The 23,443-nt window shown below is 45.5% G+C and overlaps 1 protein-coding gene across 2 annotated transcripts in view; it reads right to left on the bottom strand.

Moving 5' to 3' along the window:
• Window positions 1-23,443, bottom strand: part of TTC7A (tetratricopeptide repeat domain 7A) — a 557,697-nt gene that overhangs the window by 325,631 nt on the left and 208,623 nt on the right. For both annotated transcript variants that reach the window (XM_030195820.1, XM_030195819.1), the window contains one exon: window positions 22,381-22,444. In XM_030195820.1, the coding sequence (XP_030051680.1) occupies window positions 22,381-22,444 (64 nt within the window). The remainder of the gene's footprint in view (window positions 1-22,380; window positions 22,445-23,443) is intronic.

Here is a 23,443-nt window from a genome sequence, read left to right as displayed (position 1 = left end):
GATGCACTGAGTGGGGCTAAGCGCCATATAAGGCCAAGGACAACTCCTTATATAGTGCTTTTCCCCGCCCAGTGCATCCCAGAATGCACCAGGCAGGGGCTAGGCACCACCATTTTGGAAGCAGTGGGGCCCGGGGCAGGAGGGCAGAGATGTTCCTCCTGCCTCCAACTTTTTAAGGTACAGACAAGGGAGAGAAGGGGAGTCACTAGACCACTAGGGTAAATCTTTGTTGGGTGTGAGGGGGCAGAGCCAGGAGGTGCAGGGGAGCCAGGTCCATTGAACCACCAGAATGATTTGCTAGGGGGGGCTAGGAGGCATGCAGGGGGGAGTGGGATGCACCAGACCACAAGGGAATTGTTTTTGGGAAGGGGGGGGGGGGTCAGTGGGGTCCCACTGGACCACCAGGGTATACTTTGGAAGGGGAAGGTCCACTGCCCCCCCCCCCCCCCACCGGGATATTCTCAAGCTTAGGGGGGTCCACTGAACCACCAGGGGATTTCTGTATTGGGGGTGAAGAGGTGTGGAGGTGCCAGGAGACATGAGGAAGCACTGAGGGAGTTGGGTGTGCAGAAGGCACCGGGGGGGGGGGGGGGGGGGGGGAGGGTTGGGAAGCAGTTTACTGGACCACCAGGGATTTTTATGCAAGCTGTCATATGCATTTTGATAGTTTCAAGTCACAAACAGTGACCTATGCACAAAGAGGGATCCATGCATCTCAACTGAATGTGATCCCCTTTGTGTATTGGTCGCTGTTTGCGACTCAGTAAGTTTTACTGAGGCAGCCATATTTTACAGCTGCCTTTGTGCATCAGGCTCTCAGTTTTCAGTTTTGCCTTTTGGTGTGGCAATGGTTCAGAGATCAAAACCTACTAAAAATGGCTATGTTGCCACAGCTGTCAGCAACATCTCAAAGGTGCTGGTAATTACAGGGAGCTTCTGTTAGATGCCAAAAATAAAAAATCCCAAACCACACTTATATGGTACCTACGGATTCTTTAAAAAGTTAACCTGCCAACCAATATAAATTAAGAGAACACCTCATGGCTGGATCTTCAAAATAATTTATATTTTCTAACGCAAATTTCAAATTTGCAAAGCACTCAACTGAAGCTCAGAGCAAGAAAATACATTTTGGCAAAAATTTATAATATATAGTGGTTAATTTTATTTCCAACAGATGAGAATGCAGGTACGTCTGAAAAGGGAAAACTGATACTAAAATGAAACTCATAATTTGAAGAGTAAGTTTTCAAGTATTCCCCCTCCCCCATGGTGTTGAATATGAGACAACCCTTGATAAATCAGGCCCAGATGTGCTTTCCTTCTTCTAAACGTTAATTACCCATTTATGAAGAAATTATACTATTCGAGAATTCACTGGAAAGGCAGTCTTGTAAACTAGTGTGTGAATTATCTTTTTTTAGTAACTTCAATAAATACAAATAGAAAATGCACTGCTCTATTACAAAAGACATTAGATTTAAGAAATATTAATCATCTATAAGAAGCTATCGTAAGAAATACAAATGAAATCCAGAGGGCTATAATGAGGACTATTGAATGTATTCAAATTATAACAAGGAGGCATAAAATATCACAAAACAGAGTTCTGAGATTCTAAATCAGTACAGTAAAAGCTGAAAATAAAACTCAGGCCAGTGAGTAAATTAAATATTACTCTTATCACACTAATATAATAGAAGCTATATATCTACAATCTATACATAAATTATTGCCAGTTTACTGTCAAGGGATTTGGTTAAAGCTCTAATTTAAAAACATTCCACATCAGAACGATCAAATTAATTATATACGAACCAAACCAACTAACAATAAAAGATGATCACAAAATATAATTACAGTGCTTGGAAACACTTGTGACGAATTCTGTTACTGTACTAAATAACCCTGTATTTTTATTTTTTTTTCAGCTTTTGATATACCGCAAGTGAAACCTGAGGCAACTATGCGGTTTACAATTTCTATTATAGGTACTTTGCCCTGTCCCTAATGGGCTCGTAAACTAAAGGAATTCAAACAGGCGGGGCATAAACACAAAGGAATCCTGTTTAGAAGGAATGGTTCCTCGGAATCTTAGCGGACATTGGGTGGCGACGCCGGTAATTGGGAAACAAAATGGGAGCTGGGCAGACTTCTACGGTCTACGCCCTGATCGTGACTGAATAGATAGGGATGGGCTGGAGTGTAAATTTTAAGGGGCTTCGACGTTAGCTCCAGAACTTAGTACAAAAACAGTGCTGGGTAGACTTCTACGGTCTGTGCCCTGAGAGAGGCAGGGAGAAATCAAACTCGGGTATACATATAAAGAATCACAGACCATGTAAAATGAGTTTATCTTGTTGGGCAGACTGGATGGACCGTAAAGGTCTTTATCTGCCATCATTTACTGTGTTACTACGTTACTCTTTGGGGTTCTACATGGAATGTTGCTACTAATTGGGATTCCAGAATCTTGTAACTCTATAGGATTCCAGAATCTTCAGAACTTAGTACAAAAACAGTGCTGGGTAGACTTCTACGGTCTGTGCCTTGAAAGAGGCAGGGACAAATCAAACTGGGGTATACATATAAAGAATCACATACCATGTGAATGAGTTTATCTTGTTGGGCACACTGGATGGACCGTAAAGGTCTTTATCTGCTGGCATTTCATTTACTATATTACTGGGGCTCTAGAAGGCTAAGGGACTTGCCCAGGGTCACATGGAGCTGCAGAGGCAATTGAACCCACTGCTGACCATCCTGGGAAATCGAACCCGCTGCACTAACCATTAGGCTGCCTCTCCACTCCTGTACACTGTAAAGTGAGAATCTTAACATCCTAGCTGGCCACTGAAAGTCTTAGGGCCCTGTTTACTAAGTCGCGCTGTAGGCATGCTAACCTTTTAGTGCGCACTAACGCTAGAGACGCCCATATATTCCTATGGTTGTCTCTAGCAAAAGGTTAGCGCATCTATAGTGCAACTTAGTAAACAGGGCCTTTAATGTCATAGATTCCAGTCCCATTCTGGACTAGTAACCTTTTAGGGCAGTGGTGGCGAACCTATGGCACGCAGAGCCCTCTCCCTTGGCATGCGCGCCTGTCGCTGGTCCGCCCACGCTCCCTCCCTCCGAATAGTTCGCCGCCTCCCGCCCTCCCTTCAACCCAACAAGTATCAGGCCGCCCGCCCGTCCTCCCTCCCTCCCAGCACCAGGAACCCCCCTCCTCCTGTGAAATTTTAAAAGCCTGCCGTTCCTCGGGGTTAAAGCAGCGTGCAGCACCAGCAGCGAAGAAGTGCGTGTTCTTCGCTCGGTGCGCCTTCGGCCTTCCCTTCGGTTTCTCAAGCTCTGGTCCCGCCCCCTCACTGGTACAGTGTCCTGGTCCTGTAAAATGCTGACCAATAGGGGTGGGAGCCCTACTGGCACCAGTATTGTTCATGTGATGTCTATGTAAATTGAATCTTGTCTTAAGCATCTGGCCTGTTTCTCCAATATAGAATCCTTCGTTACATTTTTTACACTGAATGATATATACCACATTGTTAGAATATCAATGATATGCTTTGATGTCCCCATGCATACTTCCTACCCACCCCCCTCCTCCCACCCTGTCAGACTGTCATAGTAATGCTTGAATGTTTTCACTTATATACACTGTCAGCTAGCACATTTGCTTATTTCCGATCTGACGAAGAAGGGCGACCTTCGAAAGCTAATCAAGAAATGTATTAAGTTATGTCCAATAAAAAAAGGTATCATCTTATTTTCTTTTCCAGGTTTTATTTTGTTTGATTTCTATTGATAACCTTAACTTCCTGTAAACCACACTGTGCCTGCAGGAGTAGGAAAATGTGGGATACAAATGAACCATAAATAAATAAATGTAGGTGGGGGTCAAGCGGAATAGTTTGAAGGTCAAACACAAACACACTTATTAGCCCTCTAAAACAAGGGAGGGCAAATTTTACACAAAGAGAGTCGCATGAATGTCAGTAGTACCCCTAACGGACCACAACGTTTTGTCAGAGCCAAAATGCTCAGAACTCCATAGCTTCTGCAATAAATAAATAAGTAAAAATGTAACTAAAATTGGAAGCAAACTGATAAGAGTGGTTATCCTGAAAATAATGTCACTCACCTCGAGCTACTACTGAAAAAGGTGTGAGCAAAATCCAAATAAATACATAAAATACAGCATTTAAAATCACCAAAACTCTGGTTAATGATGTTTTTGGTGTACAATGGTCATGGGGGCTGCACAAAATTCAATAGCAGGCCGCATCTAGCCCACATGCTGCCCACCCCTGCTCTAAAGGAAGTCGGACCCTGCTGTCAGGTACTACCAGTTAGTGCATTATTTAAAACTATAAGTGGGAGTCAGTATGAGAAAAGAAATGCTGAGGGCTTCACATGTTGGCTGTATGACAAAAAAAAAAAAAAGATGAGACTAGTAAGAGGAAGGAGCTCACAGTAGAAAACGAAAAAATCTAACATCTAATTAGCCCTGTGGTAAATTACCAACATTAGCTTTCACAAGAGACAAACTGTGATGAACACAGAGGACGGAGTACAGTGAACAATCTTGCATTCTGTTGCATATTTAAGGTAAGCAATGTCCGAGTTAAGAACACATTTACATGTGAGGAAAAGAAGCCTATATACATTCCAGGTCAGGGGTTCTCACAGGCGGTTTACACATGGCTCTTTGGACGGGCCCACCCAGCAGCGGCAGATCAGCAATGTGGCTGGCAGGAATCCCCAAACCCCACCAACTGAAGACTCCCACCATCTCTCCCTGTAAGAGATTAGGGGGCCAATTAACTCCACTCCCCTGCCCCCCCCCCCCCCCCACAATACCTTTAAATCCTTTACTTTTTCATTGGAGTGAGCAGCAGCGCATTCCCCCTGCTCACGCCGGCCTGCACCTTTCCTCCGACAACTTCCTGTTCAAGAGAAGAGGTTGCGACAGAGGGAAGGTTCAGACCTGGCACAAACATGAGAAATGAGTCCTTGCTCGCTGCTGGCGGAAACCTAAAGGATTTAAAGGTACCAGGGGAGGTGTGGGGGAGTGGAGTTAAGTGACCTCCCAATTGCCTGGAGGAAGAAGGGAGAGATGGCGGATGTGGTTGTCATGCCTACCCACTTTGGGCTCGGGTCCGCCCACAACTGGGTGTTTGGCTACACTCCTGATTCTCACAACATAATGTTTTAAGGTCCTTGAGTTTTTCCCACCAGTTTTTGCTAGTGGTTACATCTCTTCCCCCCCCCCCCCAATACTTACAACCCTTCCTCTTCTCTCTTGATTTCCCTACTTTCCCTTGCTCCCCTTTCCTGTCATTCTCATCTCTGTCTCTCTCTCTATCCTGCTGCAGCTCCTGCATCCTCCGCCAAATGTAAAAAGGGTTGGGGGCACACTTCTGCAAGAGGTGGTATGTACTGAAGAACATCTCTGACCAACATGTAGGTAAGTGAAGACAAGATACAAGAAATCAATCTCTCTCTCCCCCCTCTCCCTCCCTCTCTCTCCCTCTCTCCCTCCCCCTCTCTCTCTCTCCCTCCCTCTCCCTCTCTCTCTCTCTCCCTCTCCCTCTCTCTCCCTCTCTCTCTCTCTCTCTGCAACAAGATTGTGGCAAGACTGGAAGCTAAGTGGGTGGATGACACTTTCATTCTAGTACACTCATGGCCTAGAATGCTTCTAAAGTAAGAAAAGGAGTCTGCAGGGTAGCCATTCAGGAACTGAAGGAGGAGCAACAATGAAAAGGAGGGAAATATGGAGGAAGGCCACAGAACCCATGAGAACATAAGAGCTATGCTGAGTCAAACCAAGGTCCACTGAGCCCATCATACTGTCTCCAACAGTGGCTCATGTGGGTCACAGGGGCGTAACCAGAAGTTCATTTCTGGGGGTTCCCAAAGGTGGACTGAGGGAGCCCAATATTCTCTCCTCCTTCTCCCCTCCTTGCAGCAGCACTAAAATATTACCTTTGCTGGCAGGGATCCCAAGCCCCGCCAGCTAAAGACATCTCCTGCCCAAATTGTACAGGCACGCTTTGGTTGCTAATACCAGCTCTGCCTCACGTGCTCAGTTCAGGTGTAACTGAGCATGCGCGGAAGAGCCGGCATTAGTGGCTGAAGCATGGCCTGCTAAATTAACTGCTGCTTGTTCAGCACAGGCACGGCACAGGCAGGGCTTGGCAGCCCTGCCAGCCATGAAAGCAGAGGAGGCCCAAGCCATAGATAAGGGGCCCCCACACACCCAAGGCTCCTTTCATGGCCATACCACTGATCCAACAGATCCAAAAAGCAGATCTATTTCTCAAAGCTCATTTCATGTAGGTAAGTGTCTTTTCTTCATGTTAAATTGTGAAGCGCTGCGTACGACTGGTAGCGCTATAGAAATGATTTGTAGTAGTAGTAGTAGTATCTGGGATGAACCCGCAAAGGAAATCTACTGTAGCTTTATTTAATTTTCGAAAGGACCATCATAAAATGAAGAAAATGGTTAAAAAGAAACAAAGGATTGGCTGCTAAGGTTAGGACACTAAATCAGGCATGGATGTTATTCAAAAACACCATTCTGGAAGCCCAGTCCAGATGCATTCCATGTATTTGCAAAGGTGGGAAGAAGAGAAAACAACAGCCAGCATGGTTAAAAGGTGAAGTAAAAGAGGCTATTACAGCCAAAAGATTGTCCTTCAAAGAATGGAAAAAAGGCTCCAAGTGAAGAAAATAAGAAGCAACATACCAATTGTTCATTACATCATTTATGTTTCTTTATATATTACCAATTGTATCTGCACTCTGAAATGGCATAAGTCATGACGGAAAATTGTAAGCCACATTGAACCTGCAAATAGGTGGGAAAATGTGGGATACAAATGCAACAAACAAATAAATAAATAAATAAATACTCTACCTGGATAGTAATATTTTAAGGACTTTTCATCCTGGAACTTGTCCAAACTTCAGCTGAACTCTGCTATGCTAATCGCTTTGACCACATTCTCGTAACAAATTCTACAGCTTAATTATGCACTGTAGGAAAAAATGTGCTCTATGATTTGTTTCCAGTCTGCTTCTTGTTAGTTTCACAGAGTATCTTCTTGTTTTAGTGTTGTTTGAAATGTTAAACAACCAATCCCTTCCTTGCCACTCATGATGTTATGAGCTTCCATCATATCCCCTCAGTTGTCTCTTCCAAGTTTAGCTTTTCTTCGTTTGGGAGGTTTTCCGTCCCTTTATCATTTTTGTTGCCTTTCTCTGAGCCTTTTCTAATTTCTCTATGTACGTTTTGAGATGGGGCGACCACAACTGAACACAATACTCAAGGTGCAGTTGCACAGTGGGTTTATATAGAGGCAAAATAATATTCTTAATTTCTCTATTCCTTTTCAAGACAGCCATGGTATACCGGGCAGAAAATGTCAACATACCCACTAGGATTTCAAGACCTTTTCCCTGGGTGATGATTCCTAACTGGGAACCCGGCATTTGGGATTATTTTTTCCTATGTGCTTCACTTTGCACAGGTCCGCTCTAAGGGCCCTGTTAACTAAGGCGCGTTAGCGTTTTTAACGCGCCTACAATTAGCGCGTGCGTTAACCGTGTAGGCACCTATAGGGATATTGTAGGCGCGTACGCGGTTAACGCGCATTAAAAATGTTAACGCGCCTATAACGCGGATTAGTAAACAGGGCCCTAAATCTCAATCTGTCATATTTAGATGCACAAAATCCTTCTACAATTCTTCATTAATAAGTTTGAATAATTTTGTCCCGTCTCCACATCATTTATGAATATTAAACAACACAAGTCTCAGTACAGATCCTTAGAATACTCCACTATTGATATTTTTCCCATTTGGAAAATGGATCAATTATTTTTACGCTCTGTTTCCTGTTGTCTTGTCTCCCCATCCTATGATTTTTTTTTTAATTTCCCGAAGACTCTCACGGGAGGGACTTTGTCAAATGCATTCTGGAAATCCAAGTATATTACATCAACAGGCTCACCTTAGATGCAGAGCAACTTCTGGTGACTGCATTTCCAGACATTTCAAGTTATGATTGAAACAAACAGGGGTAATAGTAGTGTGTTGGATCAAAAATCGAGTTGGTCTGATGTTATCAGAGGTATGCCACAGGCATCTGCACTTTCAGCTTCCCTGTTTAATTTATACCTGCAACCTACTATGTGATGTGATCTTAAAACTGGGGTTGAGATACATTCATTGTGGACCTCTGGATTTCAGAATCTCTGGTTTAGCCTTTACTCTAAAGATGACTCAGGGGTCGATATTCACAAGGTTTATCATGCGTGGGATAAACATAAAGGAATCCTGTTCAGAAGGAATGTATCCTTGGGAGCTTAGCCGAGTTTAGGTGGAAGAGCCGGTGGTGGGAGGCGGGGCTAGTGGTTGGGAGGTGGGGATAGTGCTGGGCAGACTTATACGGTCTGTGCCAGAGCTGGTGGTGGGAGGCGGGGCTGGTGGTTGGGAGGCGGGGATAGTGCTGGCCAGACTTATATGGTCTGTGTGCTGAAGAGGACAGGTACAAATAAAAAGTAGCACATATGAATTTATCTTGTTGGGCAGACTGGATGGACCGTGCAGGTCTTTTTCTGCCGTCATCTACTATGTTACTATGTTATCTGGGTAGGAATTGCTCATGAACTGAACAACTAGAGGCTGTACAGAGATGGACTTACCTCTTACACGGTGATGATAAGCACCGACTGCACTGAGGTGAACCCTTACAGAGTTAGTTTTGAAACCAGACTAAGGGGTCCTTTTACTAAGGTACGCTAATGAATTTAGCTCGCTCTAATGTATAGTGGTCAATGAAGGTCACAATACCTGGCAGAAAACCCAAACAGCAGCAAGATTCCATGCTACTAATCCCAGGGCAAACAGTGGGTTCCCTATGTCTATCTCAATAGCAGACTATGGACTTTTCCTCCAGGAACTTGTCCAAACCCATACATTGTCCTGTCTGTCCTAACCCTTATCCTTTACTTGTCCTGTCTGTCTGTCATAATTAGATTGTAAGCTCTATTGAGCAGGGACTGTCTCTCCATGTTCAAGTGTGAAGCGCTGCGTATGTCCGGTAGCGCTATAGAAATGATAAGTAGTAGTAGTATTAGCGCATCCTCTGACAACGAGTTCCAGAGCTTAACTATTCATTGAGTGAAAAAATATTTTCTCTTGTTTTAAAAGTATTTCCATGTAACTTCCTTGAGTGTCCCCTAGTTTTTGTACTTTTTGAATGAGTAAATAATCAATTCACTTCTACTCATTCTACTGAAAGGTGTAAACCTCAATTTTATCTGCCTTCAGCTGTCTCTTAATCCAAGCTGAAGTACCCTAACTAAAGCCTTTTCTCATATGAGAGAAGTTCCATCCCCTTTATCATTTTGGTCATGCTTCTTTGAATCTTTTCTAATTCCACCGAGAGGCTCATTTTCAAAGCACTTAGACTTACAAAGTTCCATAGGTTACTATGCAACTTTTTAAGTCTAAGTGCTTTGAAAAAACATCTCCTTATATCTTTTGAGATATGGTGACCAGAATTGAACGCAACAGTCAAGGTGAGCTCGCACCATGGAGCAATACAGAGGCATTACAGTATTTTTGTTCTTATTTGCCATCCCTTTCCTAATAATCCCTAGCATCCTGTTTGCTTTTATGGCCACCACTGCACACTGGGCAAAACATGTCTGCATATTGTCTACATTTATTACAGTACATATATACCGCCTTTCACAACAAGTCAAAGCAGTTCACAATGGGCCAATTCTATAAATGGTGCTTTAAAATCGTCCCCAAACAAACATACGCTTAGCATGATTCTATAAACTATGCCTAAAGATAGGTATAGCTTACAGAATGTGCTCATGCGCCATTCTTGCAGCTAAAATTTAGGCACACCCATTTAGGAAAGTGGAGGAGTGGCCTAGTGGTTAGAGCACCGGTCCTGACATCCAGAGGTGGCCAGTTCAAATCCCACTGCTGATCCTTGTGACCTTGGGCAAGTCACTTAATCCTCCATTGCCTCACTTAGATTATGAGCCCTCCTGGGACAGGGAACTACCCAGTGTACCAAAACCAACTCACCTTGAGCTACTACTGAAAAAGGTGTGAGCAAAATCCAAATAAATAAATAACTAAAGCGAGGTCTAAATACCTGCACCTAACTTAGGCACAGATTAGGTGTATTCCATTAACAGTGCCCATGGTATTTTTAAATGTCCACAACCCACCCACTCCATGCCTCCCCTTTTCAGCTACACGCATTAGAATTTATGCACACCACATTGTAGAATACGTCTAGAAAGTTGTACATATAAATTCTAATTAAAGCCAATTAGTGTCATAAGTACATAAATACTTAAGTATTGCCATACCGGGACAGACCAAAGGTCCATCAAGCCCAGCATCCTGTTTCCAACAGTGGCCAATCCAGGTCACAAATACCCGGCAAGATCCCAAAAAAGTACAAAACATTTTATACTGCTTATCCCAGAAATACTGGATTTTCCCCAAGTCCATTTAATAATGGTCTATGGACTTTTCCTTTAGGAAGCCGTCCAAACTTTTTAAAACTCCGCTAAGCCTTTACCACATTCTCTGGCAATGAATTCCAGAGTTTAATTACACGTTGAGTGAAGAAACATTTTCTCTGATTCGTTTTAAATTTACTACATTGTAGCTTCATCGCATGCCCCCTAGTCCTAGTATTTTTGGAAAGTGTGAACAGATGCTTCACATCTACCCATTCAACTCCACTCATTATTTTATAGACCTCTATCATATCTCCCCTCAGCCGCCTTTTCTCCAAGCTGAAGAGCCCTAGCCGCTTTAGCCTTTCCTCATAGGGAAGTCATCCCATCCCCTTTATCATTTTCGTCGCCCTTCTCTGCACCTTTTCTAATTCCACTATATCTTTTTTGAGATGCGGCGACCAGAATTGAACACAATACTCGAGGTGCGGTCGCACCATGGAGCGATACAAAGGCATTATAACATCCTCATTTTTGTTTTCCATTCCTTTCCTAATAATACCCAACATTCTATTTGCTTTCTTAGCCGCAGCAGCACACTGAGCAGAAGGTTTCAACTTATCATCAACGACGACACCTAGATCCCTTTCTTGGTCCGTGACTCCTAACGTGGAACCTTGCATGATGTAGCTATAATTCGGGTTCCTCTTTCCCACATGCATCACTTTGCACTTGCTCACATTAAACGTCATCTGCCATTTAGACACCCAGTCTCTCAGTCTCGTAAGGTCCTCTTGTAATTTTTCACAATCCTCCCACGATTTAACGACTTTGAATAACTTTGTGTCATCAGCAAATTTAATTACCTCACTAGTTACTCCCATCTCTAGGTCATTTATAAATATGTTAAAAATCAGCAGTCCCAGCACAGACCCCTGGTGAGGCAAGATTTCCCTTCACTAAATCCATGTTGACTTTGTGTCATTAATCCATGCTTTTGAATATGCTCTGTAATTTTGTTCTTAATAATAGTCTCTACCATTTTGCCCGGCACAGACTTCAGACTCACCGGTCTATAATTTCCCGGATCTCCTCTGGAACCTTTTTTAAAAATCTCAGTGGCTACTATGAGCAATAACCTTGGCACTGAATTCTTTGACGCTTGCCCAAAGACCTCTGAGCTAGGCGCAAATATAAGGAATTGCATTATTCCATATGACGAATAGCAGACTGCAACTGGTAGAACAACTTCAACTGAAACCATCTCTTTTAGTAACTGCTGCAATTTGATGGTCCATGGAAAGGGAAGAGTCCAATAAAACTCCAAAACTGTATTCACTTACATGTGATGTGGCTCATTTGTGTACCCATGTTGTGCCTGATTTATTAGCTGGGAAATAACATGCAGAAGTTTACCTGTGATATTGCTGTATACCATGCTTAGTCAGCAGGATCCTAAGACGTCACCCACAATATGTGACAATACAAGGAAGATTTGCTCTTTACCACTTAAAATAAGAAACAAAGCAAATGCATTCCTCTAACACAGAAACTTGACTAAGTAACACAGTAATGTAGTAGATGATGGCAGAAAAAGACCTGCACGGTCCATCCAGTCTGCCCAACAAGATAAACTCATATGTGCTACTTTTTGTGTATACCTTAGCTTGATTTGTAGCTGTCATTTTCAGGGCACAGACCACAGAAGTCTGCCCAGCACTAGCCCCGCCTCCCAACCACCAGCCCCGCCTCCCACCACCGGCTCCGCCACCCAATCTCAGCTAAGCTTCTGAGGATCCCTTCCTTCCGAACAGGATTTCTTTATGTTTATCCCACGCATGTTTGAATTCCGTTACCGTTTTCATCTCCACCATCTCCCGCGGGAGGGCATTCCAAGCATCCACCACTCTTCTCCGTGAAAAAATACTTCCTGACACTTTTCTTGAGTCTGCCCCCCTTTAATCTCATTTCATGTCCTCTAGTTCTACCGCCTTCCCATTTCTGGAAAAGGTTCGTTTGCGGTCTAATACCTTTCAAATATTTGAATGTCTGTATCATATCACCCCTGTTTCTCCTTTCCTCCAGGGTATACATGTTCAGGTCAGCAAGTCTGTCCTCATACGTCTTGAAACGCAAATCCCATACCATTCTTGTAGCTTTTCTTTGCACCGCTTCAATTCTTTTTATATCCTTCGCAAGGTACGGCCTCCAAAACTGAACACAATACTCCAGGTGGGGCCTCACCAACGACTTGTACAGGGGCATCAACACCTCCTTTCTTCTGCTGGTCACACTTCTCTCTATACAGCCTAGTAACCTTCTAGCTATGGCCACCGCCTTGTCACACTGTTTCGTCGCCTTCAGATCCTCTCCCCGTCCGTACATATCAGACTCTCACCGCCTAACACATAACGTCTCTCATGGATTTCTACTCCCCAAGTGCATCACTTTGCATTTCTTCGCATTGAATTTTAATTGCCAAACCTTAGACCATTCTTCTAGCTTCCGCAGATCCTTTTTCATGTTTTCCACTCTGTTACAAATCTTAGTATCACCCGCAAATAAGTAGTAAGACAAAAGTTATTATACAACAGCTAATTCTGAAATGCGATTTGGTTTTTCAGTGACGTGGGCATCCTAATATTACAGACTTGCTTTGAAGATAATAATACTCATCAGATCTACAAAATCTGAAAAAGGAACCCCACAGAACCAAAGACCTGTGGCTCACAGATTGCGACATACAAAACCAACTATTCCTTTTGTAAAGCACTAAAGCCAGTGGCTCCCAAACCTGGTCCTGGAGGCACCCCAGCCAGTCAGGTTTTCAGGATAGTAACATAGTAGATGACGGCAGAAAAAGACCTGCACGGTCCATCCAGTCTGCCCAACAAGACAACTCATGTGTGCTACTTTTTGTATATACCCTACTTTGATTTGTACCTGTGCTCTTCAAGGCACAGACCGTATAAGTCTGCCCAGCACTATCCTCACCTCCCAACCACCAGCCCTGCCTCCCAACCACCGGCTCTGGCACAGACCGTACAAGTCTGTCCAGCACTATCCCCGCTTCCCAACCACCAGCCCTGCCTCCCAACCACCGGCTCTGGCACAGACCGTACAAGTCTGTCCAGCACTATCCCCGCTTCCCACCACCAGCTCTGGCACAGACCATATAAGTCTGCCCAGCACTATCCCCGCCTGCCAACCACCAGCCCCGCCTCCCGATCTCGACTGAGCTCCTGAGGATCCATTCCTTCATCCACAATGAATATTCACGAGATAGAAGCATGCAAATCTTTCTCATGAATATTCATTGTGGACATCCTGAAACCCTGACCCGCTGGGGTGCCTCCAGGTCAGGTTTGGGAACCACTGACTAAAGTAATTCTAAAATAAATTATGTTTAACTTTCCACATCAGTCTTCACTGTACAGTACTAATAAGAGCAAAGGTAAAACATTTCTTTAGTAAAACAGATTGTTCCGTCAAAGCTATTCACAACTCAATAGTTCTCTCTTGTTTGGTATTGTGTATAACTGAAAGAAGCTGGCATTATTTGTCATGCTGATGTGGCAGGTGCTCTTTTCATGCGGAAAAGAGAGAAATGGTGTGTGTCACAGTCTAGCCTTAAAAACAAGGCAACATTAGGTACTCCCTCCCGCCTGTCCTTTTGTATCTGTGTTTTCTTTTGTCCTTTAGATTATGTGTTTTTGCCACAATTTGCTGTATTTGTGCAGAACGAGTACATTCTTTTTTTAAATCACTATAATCTATCCTGTCTTTTGCTACACCGTCTATATTCGCGGTATGTTCTACCTTTGCTATTTCCAGTGTAGGTTTCTGTGGAGAATTGTTTCAGCTCTTTCACATGCACTTTTCTTTCCCCTTGTTCTATGCCTTGTTCTAGTGCAAAGAGAGTAGGCAGACCACGTTCTGAAAGATCTAATTCCTCTCAGGCTCGGACTCAAAATAGGGTATCTTTCCAAACTTGTCCTGGGAGCTCTTACAGCCAAGTCAGGTTTTCAAGAGGGTCACATAGTCAGTACTACTTAACTACTACTACTACTACTTAACATTTCTAGAGCGCTACTAGGGTTACGCAGCGCTGTACAATTTAACAAAGAAGGACGGTCCCTGCTCAGATGAGCTTACAATCTAAAGGACAAAATGTCAAGTTGGTGTAGTCTAGATTTCTGAGTATAGGTGTGGTGGTTAGGTGCCAAAGGCGACATTGAAGAGGTGGGCTTTGAGCAGTGATTTGAAGATGGGCAGGGAGGGGGCCTGGCGTATGGGCTCAGGGAGTTTGTTCCACGCTTGAGGTGAGGTGAGGCAGAAAGGGAGGAGCCTGGAGTTGGCGGTGGTGGAGAAGGGTACTGAAAGGAGGGATTTGTCTTGAGAGCGGAGGTTACGGGTAGGAACGTAAGGGGAGATGAGGGTAGAGAGGTAAGGAGGGGCTACAGATCGAGTGCATTTGTAGGTGAGTAGGAGAAGCTTGAATTGTATGCGGTACCTGATCGGAAGCCAGTGAAGTGACTTGAGGAGAGGGGTGATATGAGTATATCGGTCCAGGCGGAAGATAAGACGTGCAGCAGAGTTCTGAACGGACTGAAGGGGGGATAGATGTCTAAGTGGGAGGCCAGTGAGGAGTAGGTTGCAGTAGTCAAGGCGAGAGGTAATGAGAGAGTGGATGAGAGTTCGGGTGGTGTGCTCAGAGAGGAAAGGGCGAATTTTGCTAATGTTATAGAGGAAGAAGCGACAGGTCTTGGCTATCTGCTGGATATGTGCAGAGAAGGAGAGGGAGGAGTCGAAGATGACACCGAGGTTGCGGGCAGATGAGACGGGGACGATGAGGGTGTTATCAACTGAAATAGAGAGTGGAGGGAGAGGAGAAGTGGGTTTGGGTGGGAAGACAAGAAGTTCGGTCTTGGCCATGTTCAGTTTCAGGTGGCGATTTGACATCCATGCAGCAGTGTCGGATAAGCAGGCCGATACTTTGGCCTGAGTTTCCGCAGTGATGTTTGGTGTGGAGAGATAAAGCTGGGTGTCGTCAGCATAGAGATGGTAGTGGAAGCCATGAGATGAAATCAGGGAGCCCAGAGAAGAGGTGTAGATTGAAAAAAGGAGGGGTCCAAGGACAGATCCCTGGGGGACTCTGACAGAGAGTGGGATAGGGGAGGAGGACGAACCCTGAGAGTGTACTCTGAAGGTACGATGGGAGAGATAAGAGGAGAACCAGGAGAGGACAGAGCCCTGGAATCCAGAGGAGGACAGAGTGTCAAGAAGTAAATTATGATTGACAGTGTCAAAGGCGGTGGATAGGTCGAGGAGGATGAGGATGGAGTAGTGACCTTTGGATTTGGCGAGGAGTAGGTCATTGCAGACTTTAGATAGTGCCATTTCTGTCGAGTGCAGGGGGCGAAAGCCGGATTGAAGCGGATCGAGAATGGCATGAGAGGAGAGAAAATCGAGGCAACAGCTGTGGACGGCGCGTTTAAGTATTTTGGAGAGGAAAGGTAGGAGGGAAATGGGGCGGTAGTTGGAGGGACAGGTAGGGTCAAGTGATGGCTTTTTGAGGAGGGGTGTGACTACGGCATGCTTGAAGGTGTCCGGGACAGTTGCAGTGGAAAGAGAGAGGTTAAGGATATGACAGGTAGGGGGGGTGATAGTAGGAGAGATGGTGTTAAGTAAGTTGGTGGGGATGGGGTCTGAGGAACAGGTGGTGCATTTCGAGGAGAGGAGATGGGCGGTTTCCTCTTCGGTGATATCAGGAAAAGAGGAGAAGGAGGCCTGGGTTGGTTGGTTGAGGGAGTGGGTAATGGGATGAATAGGAGGGGAGGGTTTGGTGGTGAATTCAAGGTTGATCTTCTGGACCTTGTCGCGGAAGTAGTCAGCCAGTGATTGAAGAGAGTGAGGGGGGGTGGGAGCGGAGGGCACTTTGAGGAGGGAATTGAGGGTGGCGAAGAGACGACGAGGGTTAGAGCTGAGGGAATTGGTCAATTGGGTGTAATAGTCCTGTTTGGCGAGGAATAGGGAGGACTGGAAGGAGGATAACATGAATTTGTAGTGAATGAAATCAGTATGGGTGCGAGATTTCCTCCATAGGCGTTCAGTCGATCAGGTGCAGGAGCGAAGGTATCGGGTGCCAGGGCTCAGCCAGGGCTGGGGATTAGTACGCCTTGTGGGGCGGGAGACAGATGGTGAAGGGTGTCAAGAGCAGAGGAGAGAGTGGCATTGTGTAAGTGGAGACAGCCTTGTCAACAGACTCTGAGGACATGATGGAAGGGAGGCGATCAGAGATAATAGAGGATAAGGTGGGGGGTCGACAGCCAGGAGATTCCTGGAAGCGCATTCCGTGCTTGGCTGACACCCGGGGCGGATCGCCGCTGCGCGCACCCCCCCCCCCCCGGGTGCAGTGCAACACGGCGCCCCCCCTGGCGTGGAACGGCACCCCCCCCTGGCGCGGACCCCCCCCCCCAGCGCAGCGCCTCTCACTCCCCCGCCCCCCCATCCGACAGTCCCCACCTGCCTATCAGCTGAGCTCCGTGCACCCGGCACCTCGAATCTGCAGCGCTGCTGACTGTAAAAGAAGAAAACCGTCTCGTCGTTGGCCCTTCACTTACTGAGTCCCGCCCTCTGATGTAACTTCCTATTTCCTCGAGGGCGGGACACAGTGAGGGAAGGGCCAACCACGAGACGGTTTTCTTCTTTTACAGTCAGCAGCGCTACAGATTTGAGGTGCTGGGTGCACGGAGCTCAGCTGATAGGCAGGCAGGGACTGTCGGATGGGTAGAGGGGAGTGAGAGGCGCTGCGCCGGGGGGGGGGGCACACCGGGGGGGGTGCCATGCCGACACCTGGGGCGGACCGCCCCCACTGCCCCGCCCTTGCTACGCCACTGCACATAGTTTTATAATTTTATGGTCCCTGTTATATATTGTGGTCATGTTAGGAATGTTTGTGGTGTTATGTTTAAGTATCATTGATTGAATTAAGATATTATACATGCCATTACATCTCTGTACCACTTTCCTTGGACATGTGGGTAACTGCCATGATTTCTCATGCAAGTATGGGGTTTGCAAATTGTGTAAATGCAAATGTATAAAAAAAAAAAGCAACTGCTAGATATGCCCCAACCCATGCCTCTTCCACCTTCATGCCCTCTTGCAATTACATGCTAGAATATTTAGGCACGAATTACAGAACAGCACGCAAGTGCATTTATGCGAGTAACATAGTAACATAGTAGATGACGGCAGAAAAAGACCTGCACGGTCCATCCAGTCTGCCCAACAAGACAACTCATGTGTGCTACGTTTTGTGTATGCCCTACTTTGTTTTGTACCTGTGCTCTTCAGGGCACAGACCGTATAAGTCTTCCCAGCACTATCCCCGCCTCACAACCACCAGCTCTGGCACAGACCATATAAGTCTGCCCAGCACTATCCCCGCCTCCCAACCACTAGCCCCGCCTCCCACCACCAGCTCTGGCACAGACCGTATAAGTCTGCCCAGCACTATCCCCGCCTCCCAACCACCAGCCCCTCCTCCCAACCACCGGCTCTGGCACAGACCGTATAAGTCTGCCCAGCACTATCCCTGCCTCCTACCACTGGCTCTGGCACAGACCGTATAAGTCTGCCCAGCACTATCCCCGCCTCCCAACCACCAGCTCTGGCACAGACCATATAAGTCTGCCCAGCACTATCCCCGCCTCCCAACCACTAGCCCCGCCTCCCACCACCAGCTCTGGCACAGACCGTATAAGTCTGCCCAGCACTATCCCCGCCTCCCAACCACCAGCCCCGCCTCCCAACCACCGGCTCTGGCACAGACCGTATAAGTCTGCCCAGCACTATCCCCACCTCCCACCACCGGCTCTGGCACAGATCGTATAAGTCTGCCCAGCACTATCCCTGTCTCCCACCACCGGCTCTGGCACAGACCGTATAAGTCTGCCCAGCACTATCCCCGCCTCCCAACCACCAGCCCCGCCTCCCACCACAGGCTCTGGCACAGACTATATAAGTCTGCCCAGCACTATCCCCGCCTCCCACCACCGGCTCTGGCACAGACTGTATAAGTCTGCCCAGCACTATCCCTGCCTCCCACCACCGGCTCTGGCACAGACCGTATATGTCTGCCCAGCACTATCCCCGCTTCCCAACCACCAGCCCCGCCTCCCACCACCGGCTCTGGCACAGACCGTATATGTCTGCCCAGCACTATCCCTGCCTCCCACCACCGGCTCTGGCACAGACCGTATAAGTCTGCCCAGCACTATCCCCACCTCCCAACCTCCAGCCCTGCCTCCCACTACCGGCTCTGCTATCCAATCTCAGTTAAGCTCGGATACAGCATTTATGCGAGTAACTGCCATATCCTACCGTTTAGCTGTGTAACTGCCATTTTAGTGTGGAAAGTTAAACACATAGCCAGTGCTTAACTTATAGCACTATAAATAGAAACAGAGAAAAATGAAGGCCGATAAAGTCCATATGGCCTATCCAGTCTGCCCATCCATGCCATCTACTATCCCTTCCTCTAGATATCCTATGTACTTGTCCCAAGGTAGAACTAGGGAGAAATCATTTAACAAGATACACAGATATTGCTGGGGTACACTTTGAGGCTCATTTTCAAAGCACTTAGCCTCCCAAAGTTCCATAGAAACCTATGGAACTTAGCCTCCCAAAGTGCTTTGAAAATATGCCTCTATAGGAGTCAGCACTCAAGAAAAAGACCTAGGTGTCATTGTAGACAATACTCTGAAATCTTCTGCCCACTGTTTGGCGGTGGCCAAAAAAAGCAACAAGGATGCTAGGAATTATTAGGAGCGGGATGCAAAATAAGACCAAAAATATTATATTGCCTTTGTATCGCTCCATGGTGTGACCTCACCATGACTATTGTGTTCAATTCTAGTCACTGTATCTCAGAAACATATAGCGGAATTACTACTACTACTACTACTACTTAACATTTCTAGAGCGCTACTAGGGTTACGCAGCGCTGTACAATTTAACAAAGAGAGACAGTCCCTGCTCAAAGAGCTTACAATCTAATAGACAAGTGAACGGTCGGTCCGATAGGGGCAGTCAAATTGGGGTACAAAGAAGAACAAATTGGGGTATTATTAATATTATTTATTGCATTTGTACCCCACATTATCCCACCTATTTGCAGGCTCAATGTGGCTTACAGAGTGTTGTTATGACATCGTCATGACAGGATCTAGATACAATCAATATTAAGCAGAAGATGGAAGAGGGATAAGAGAAGGAAGGGTTATGTAGGGTGGTGTAGGGTGTGTTTTAATTCTTAGGTGGGTTGGGTGGTGATAGTGTCATTAAGGGTTCATTTTGTAGGCTTTGTTGAAGAGATACGTCTTCAAGGATTTGCGAAAGTGGGTTAGATTGTCCATGGTTTTCAGGGCTGTGGGCAGTGTGTTCCATAGCTGTGTACGAGAAGGTACTGGCCTATGCCTGCTTATATTTAATTCCTTTACAGCTGGGGAAGTTCAAATTGAGGAATTTGCGGGCTGATCTTTTGGCGTTTCTGGGCGGTAGGTCCACTAGGTTTAACATGTAGAGTGGGGCATCTGCGTGAATGATTTTGTGTACGGTTGTGCAGATCTTAAACTCAATGCGTTCCTTAAGAACGCATTGAGTTTAAGATGAGCTCCTATATGAGCACGCAATTCTGGAACACACTACCACGCAACCTGAAAACGATCTACAAATTAACCGACTTCCGCAAACGATTGAAGACTTATCTCTTTGAAAAAACTTACTGCAAGGACCAAAACACATGAACTCCATACACACTAATAGAAATGCATCAATACACTCTCTTCTGAATTCTCTTCCCCTGTATTCTCTCCACACCTAAAATCTACCCACAATTAAAGTTGTCATACCCTAACGCCCTCTTGCTATTATTCGATCATCCTATCATTTCCCCAATGTCACATTCAATAATTTCCATGCCCCAAAGATGTTTTGACTTGACGTTGTCTTCCATAACTCTTCACAATGTAACCTATAATCGCATTGTAACAAACTGTATTTCCATCATTCACAATGTATTGTAAGCCACACTGAGCCCGCAAATAGGTGGGAAAATGTGGGATACAAATGCAATAAATAAATAAATAAATAAATAAATAAGAGGGAGCCAGTGCAGTTTTTCTCTTAAGGGTCTCGCACTTTCGTATTTTGTTTTTCCAAATATGAGTCTGGCTGCGGTATTCTGGGCTGTTCGGAGTTTCTTAATAGTCTGCTCTTTACAGCCAGCATACAGTGTGTTACAATAGTCCAGATGGCTTATTACCATTGACTGTACTAGGGTACGGAAAATGTAGAAGATAAGAAAGCACAAATCGCAAGAGCACATTTCCTTTCCCCCTAGGTGGAAGACAAGGACAGAGAGAAAAATGTCTTCACAAAACTCCCATTTAAAATTTTTCCTTCAGCATCAGGTCCCCAGTAGGGCTAAACAAATCTGGTTGTTTGAAAGTTGCTCAGCTAAAAATGAAACATTACAGCAGTCTTGAATCTTATTTAATAACTGTAAGAAGAAGAAAAAAAAAAACGTTTTCAGATTTTACAGTCCGGCAACAAAGATGATTAAGACCTAAAAAGAAATGAACTTTCTTCATTTTCGCAGCAATGCAGACTTATGGTATTAACACAGTCTGGCTGCAGACCTTGAAACTGGTGAACAATCTGACCTGGTTTGAAAAGCTTTCAAGAGATCTGCACATGAATACATAGAGGCATATTTTCAAAGCACTTTGGGAGGCTAAGTTCCATAGGTTTCTATGGAACTTTGGGAGGCTAAGTGCTTTGAAAATGAGCCTAATAGTAACATAGTAGATGACGGCAGAAAAAGACCTGCACGGTCCATCCAGTCTGCCCAACAAGACAACTCATGTGTGCTACTTTTTGTGTATACCCTACTTTGATTTGTACCTATGCTCTTCAGGGCACAGACCGTATAAGTCTGCCCAGCACTATCCCCGCCTTCCAACCACCAGCCCCGCCTCCCACCACTGGCTCTGGCACAGACCGTATAAGTCTGCCCAGCACTATCCCTGTCTCCCACCACCGGCTCTGGCACAGACCGTATAAGTCTGCCCAGCACTATCCCTGTCTCCCACCACCGGCTCTGGCACAGACCATATAAGTCTGCCCAGTACTATCCCGCCTCCCACCACCGGCTCTGGCACAGACCGTATAAGTCTGCCCAGCACTATCCCTGCCTCCCAACCACCAGCCCCGCCTCCCACCACTGGCTCTGGCACAGACCGTATAAGTCTGCCCAGCACTATCCCTGCCTCCCAACCACCAGCCCCGCCTCCCACCACTGGCTCTGGCACAGACCGTATAAGTCTGCCCAGCACTATCCCCGCCTCCCAACCACCAGTCCCGCCTCCCACCACTGGCTCTGGCACAGACCGTATAAGTCTGCCCAGCACTATCCCCGCCTCCCAACCACCAGTCCCGCCTCCCAACCACCGGCTCTGGCACAGACCGTATAAGTCTGCCCAGTACTATCCCCGCCTCCCACCACCGGCTCTGGCACAGACCGTATAAGTTTGCCCAGCACTATCCCTGCCTCCCAACCTCCAGCCCCGCCTCCCACTACCGGCTCTGCTATCCAATCTCGGCTCTGCATTATTCTGTTCTGACTCAAAGAAGGGGATTTTAGCTCACGAACGCTACTCAAAACTATGTTCAGTTAATCCAACGACAAGGCATCACCTTATATTTCTGTCTCTTTGGTTTTGTTTTTAAACTTATTAACCTTTATGTCTGTGCATTCAAGAGAACAGCATGACAAGTGTGCTCCTTCTGTGGGAATACGGTGTTGAGACTTACCATGGATTCACTGATTAAGAGGAGAAGAAGGGCCTCTTCAAAGTTGTCCTGCGGGCAGTAGATGCTGACAGAAGCAAATTAGACAATTAGGCCAAGTACTGAATGTGCCCTGAGACTTTTCTTCTTTCCTGTCAACTGGAAACATCTCATGCATGATTTATTTGCTATGTAATACCTTCTTTCAGATCCAAACATTTAAAGGCAGCTCAGTGTGCACTGAAAGTCCTTCATTCCGAACTTAGGATGGATCATTTAGGGGGCAATTTAGGTACCTGCATAGTTGCAAAGTACGTTTGTGCTTTGAAGTTTACAAAAGAGAAACAACCTAGTTTCTCTTTGCAAATTAGCAAATGTAAAATATGCACACTAAAAGCACCTGAGTATTTTGTGTCTCCTATTTGCCCAGACAGCAGGGTATGAGAAAATCGGATGAAACCACGTATTTATTTATATCTCACCAACTGAATCTTCTAAGTGGGTTACCAATTAACATTAGAAACAGCACAAAACACAACAACACACGTACACATGCTGGTCTCATTCTCCTCCTTTTAACTTACTACTGCTACTATCACTTGGATTGTTGTCATGTATTTTTCTATGTATGTTGATTGTGTGACATCTAGATTAAGTGATTTTAAACAATAAAATAAAGTGCTATCAGGTATACACAGCACCATACAGATGCACATAAGATATAGTGGAATTAGAAAAGGTGCAGAGAAGGGCAACGAAAATGATAAAGGGGATTGGACAACTTCCCTATGAGGAAAGGCTGAAGCGGCTAGGGCTCTTCAGTTTGCAGAAAAGACAGCTGAAGGGAGCTATGATAGAGGTCTATAAAATAATGAGTGGAGTGGAATGGGTAGACATGAATTGCTTGTTTACTCTTTCCAAAAATACTAGGACTAGGGGGCATGCAATGAAGCTACAAAGTAGTAAATTTAATACGAATCAGAGAAAATATTTCTTCACTCAACATGCAATTAAACTGTGAAATTCGTTGCCAGAGAATGTAGTAGTTAGCTTAGCGGGGTTTTTAAAAAGTTTGGATGGCTTCTTA

Source organism: Microcaecilia unicolor, chromosome 3 (assembly GCF_901765095.1).
Source record: "Microcaecilia unicolor chromosome 3, aMicUni1.1, whole genome shotgun sequence".
Lineage (NCBI taxonomy): Eukaryota > Metazoa > Chordata > Amphibia > Gymnophiona > Siphonopidae > Microcaecilia > Microcaecilia unicolor.
This window is presented reverse-complemented; position numbering and strand designations above follow the sequence as displayed.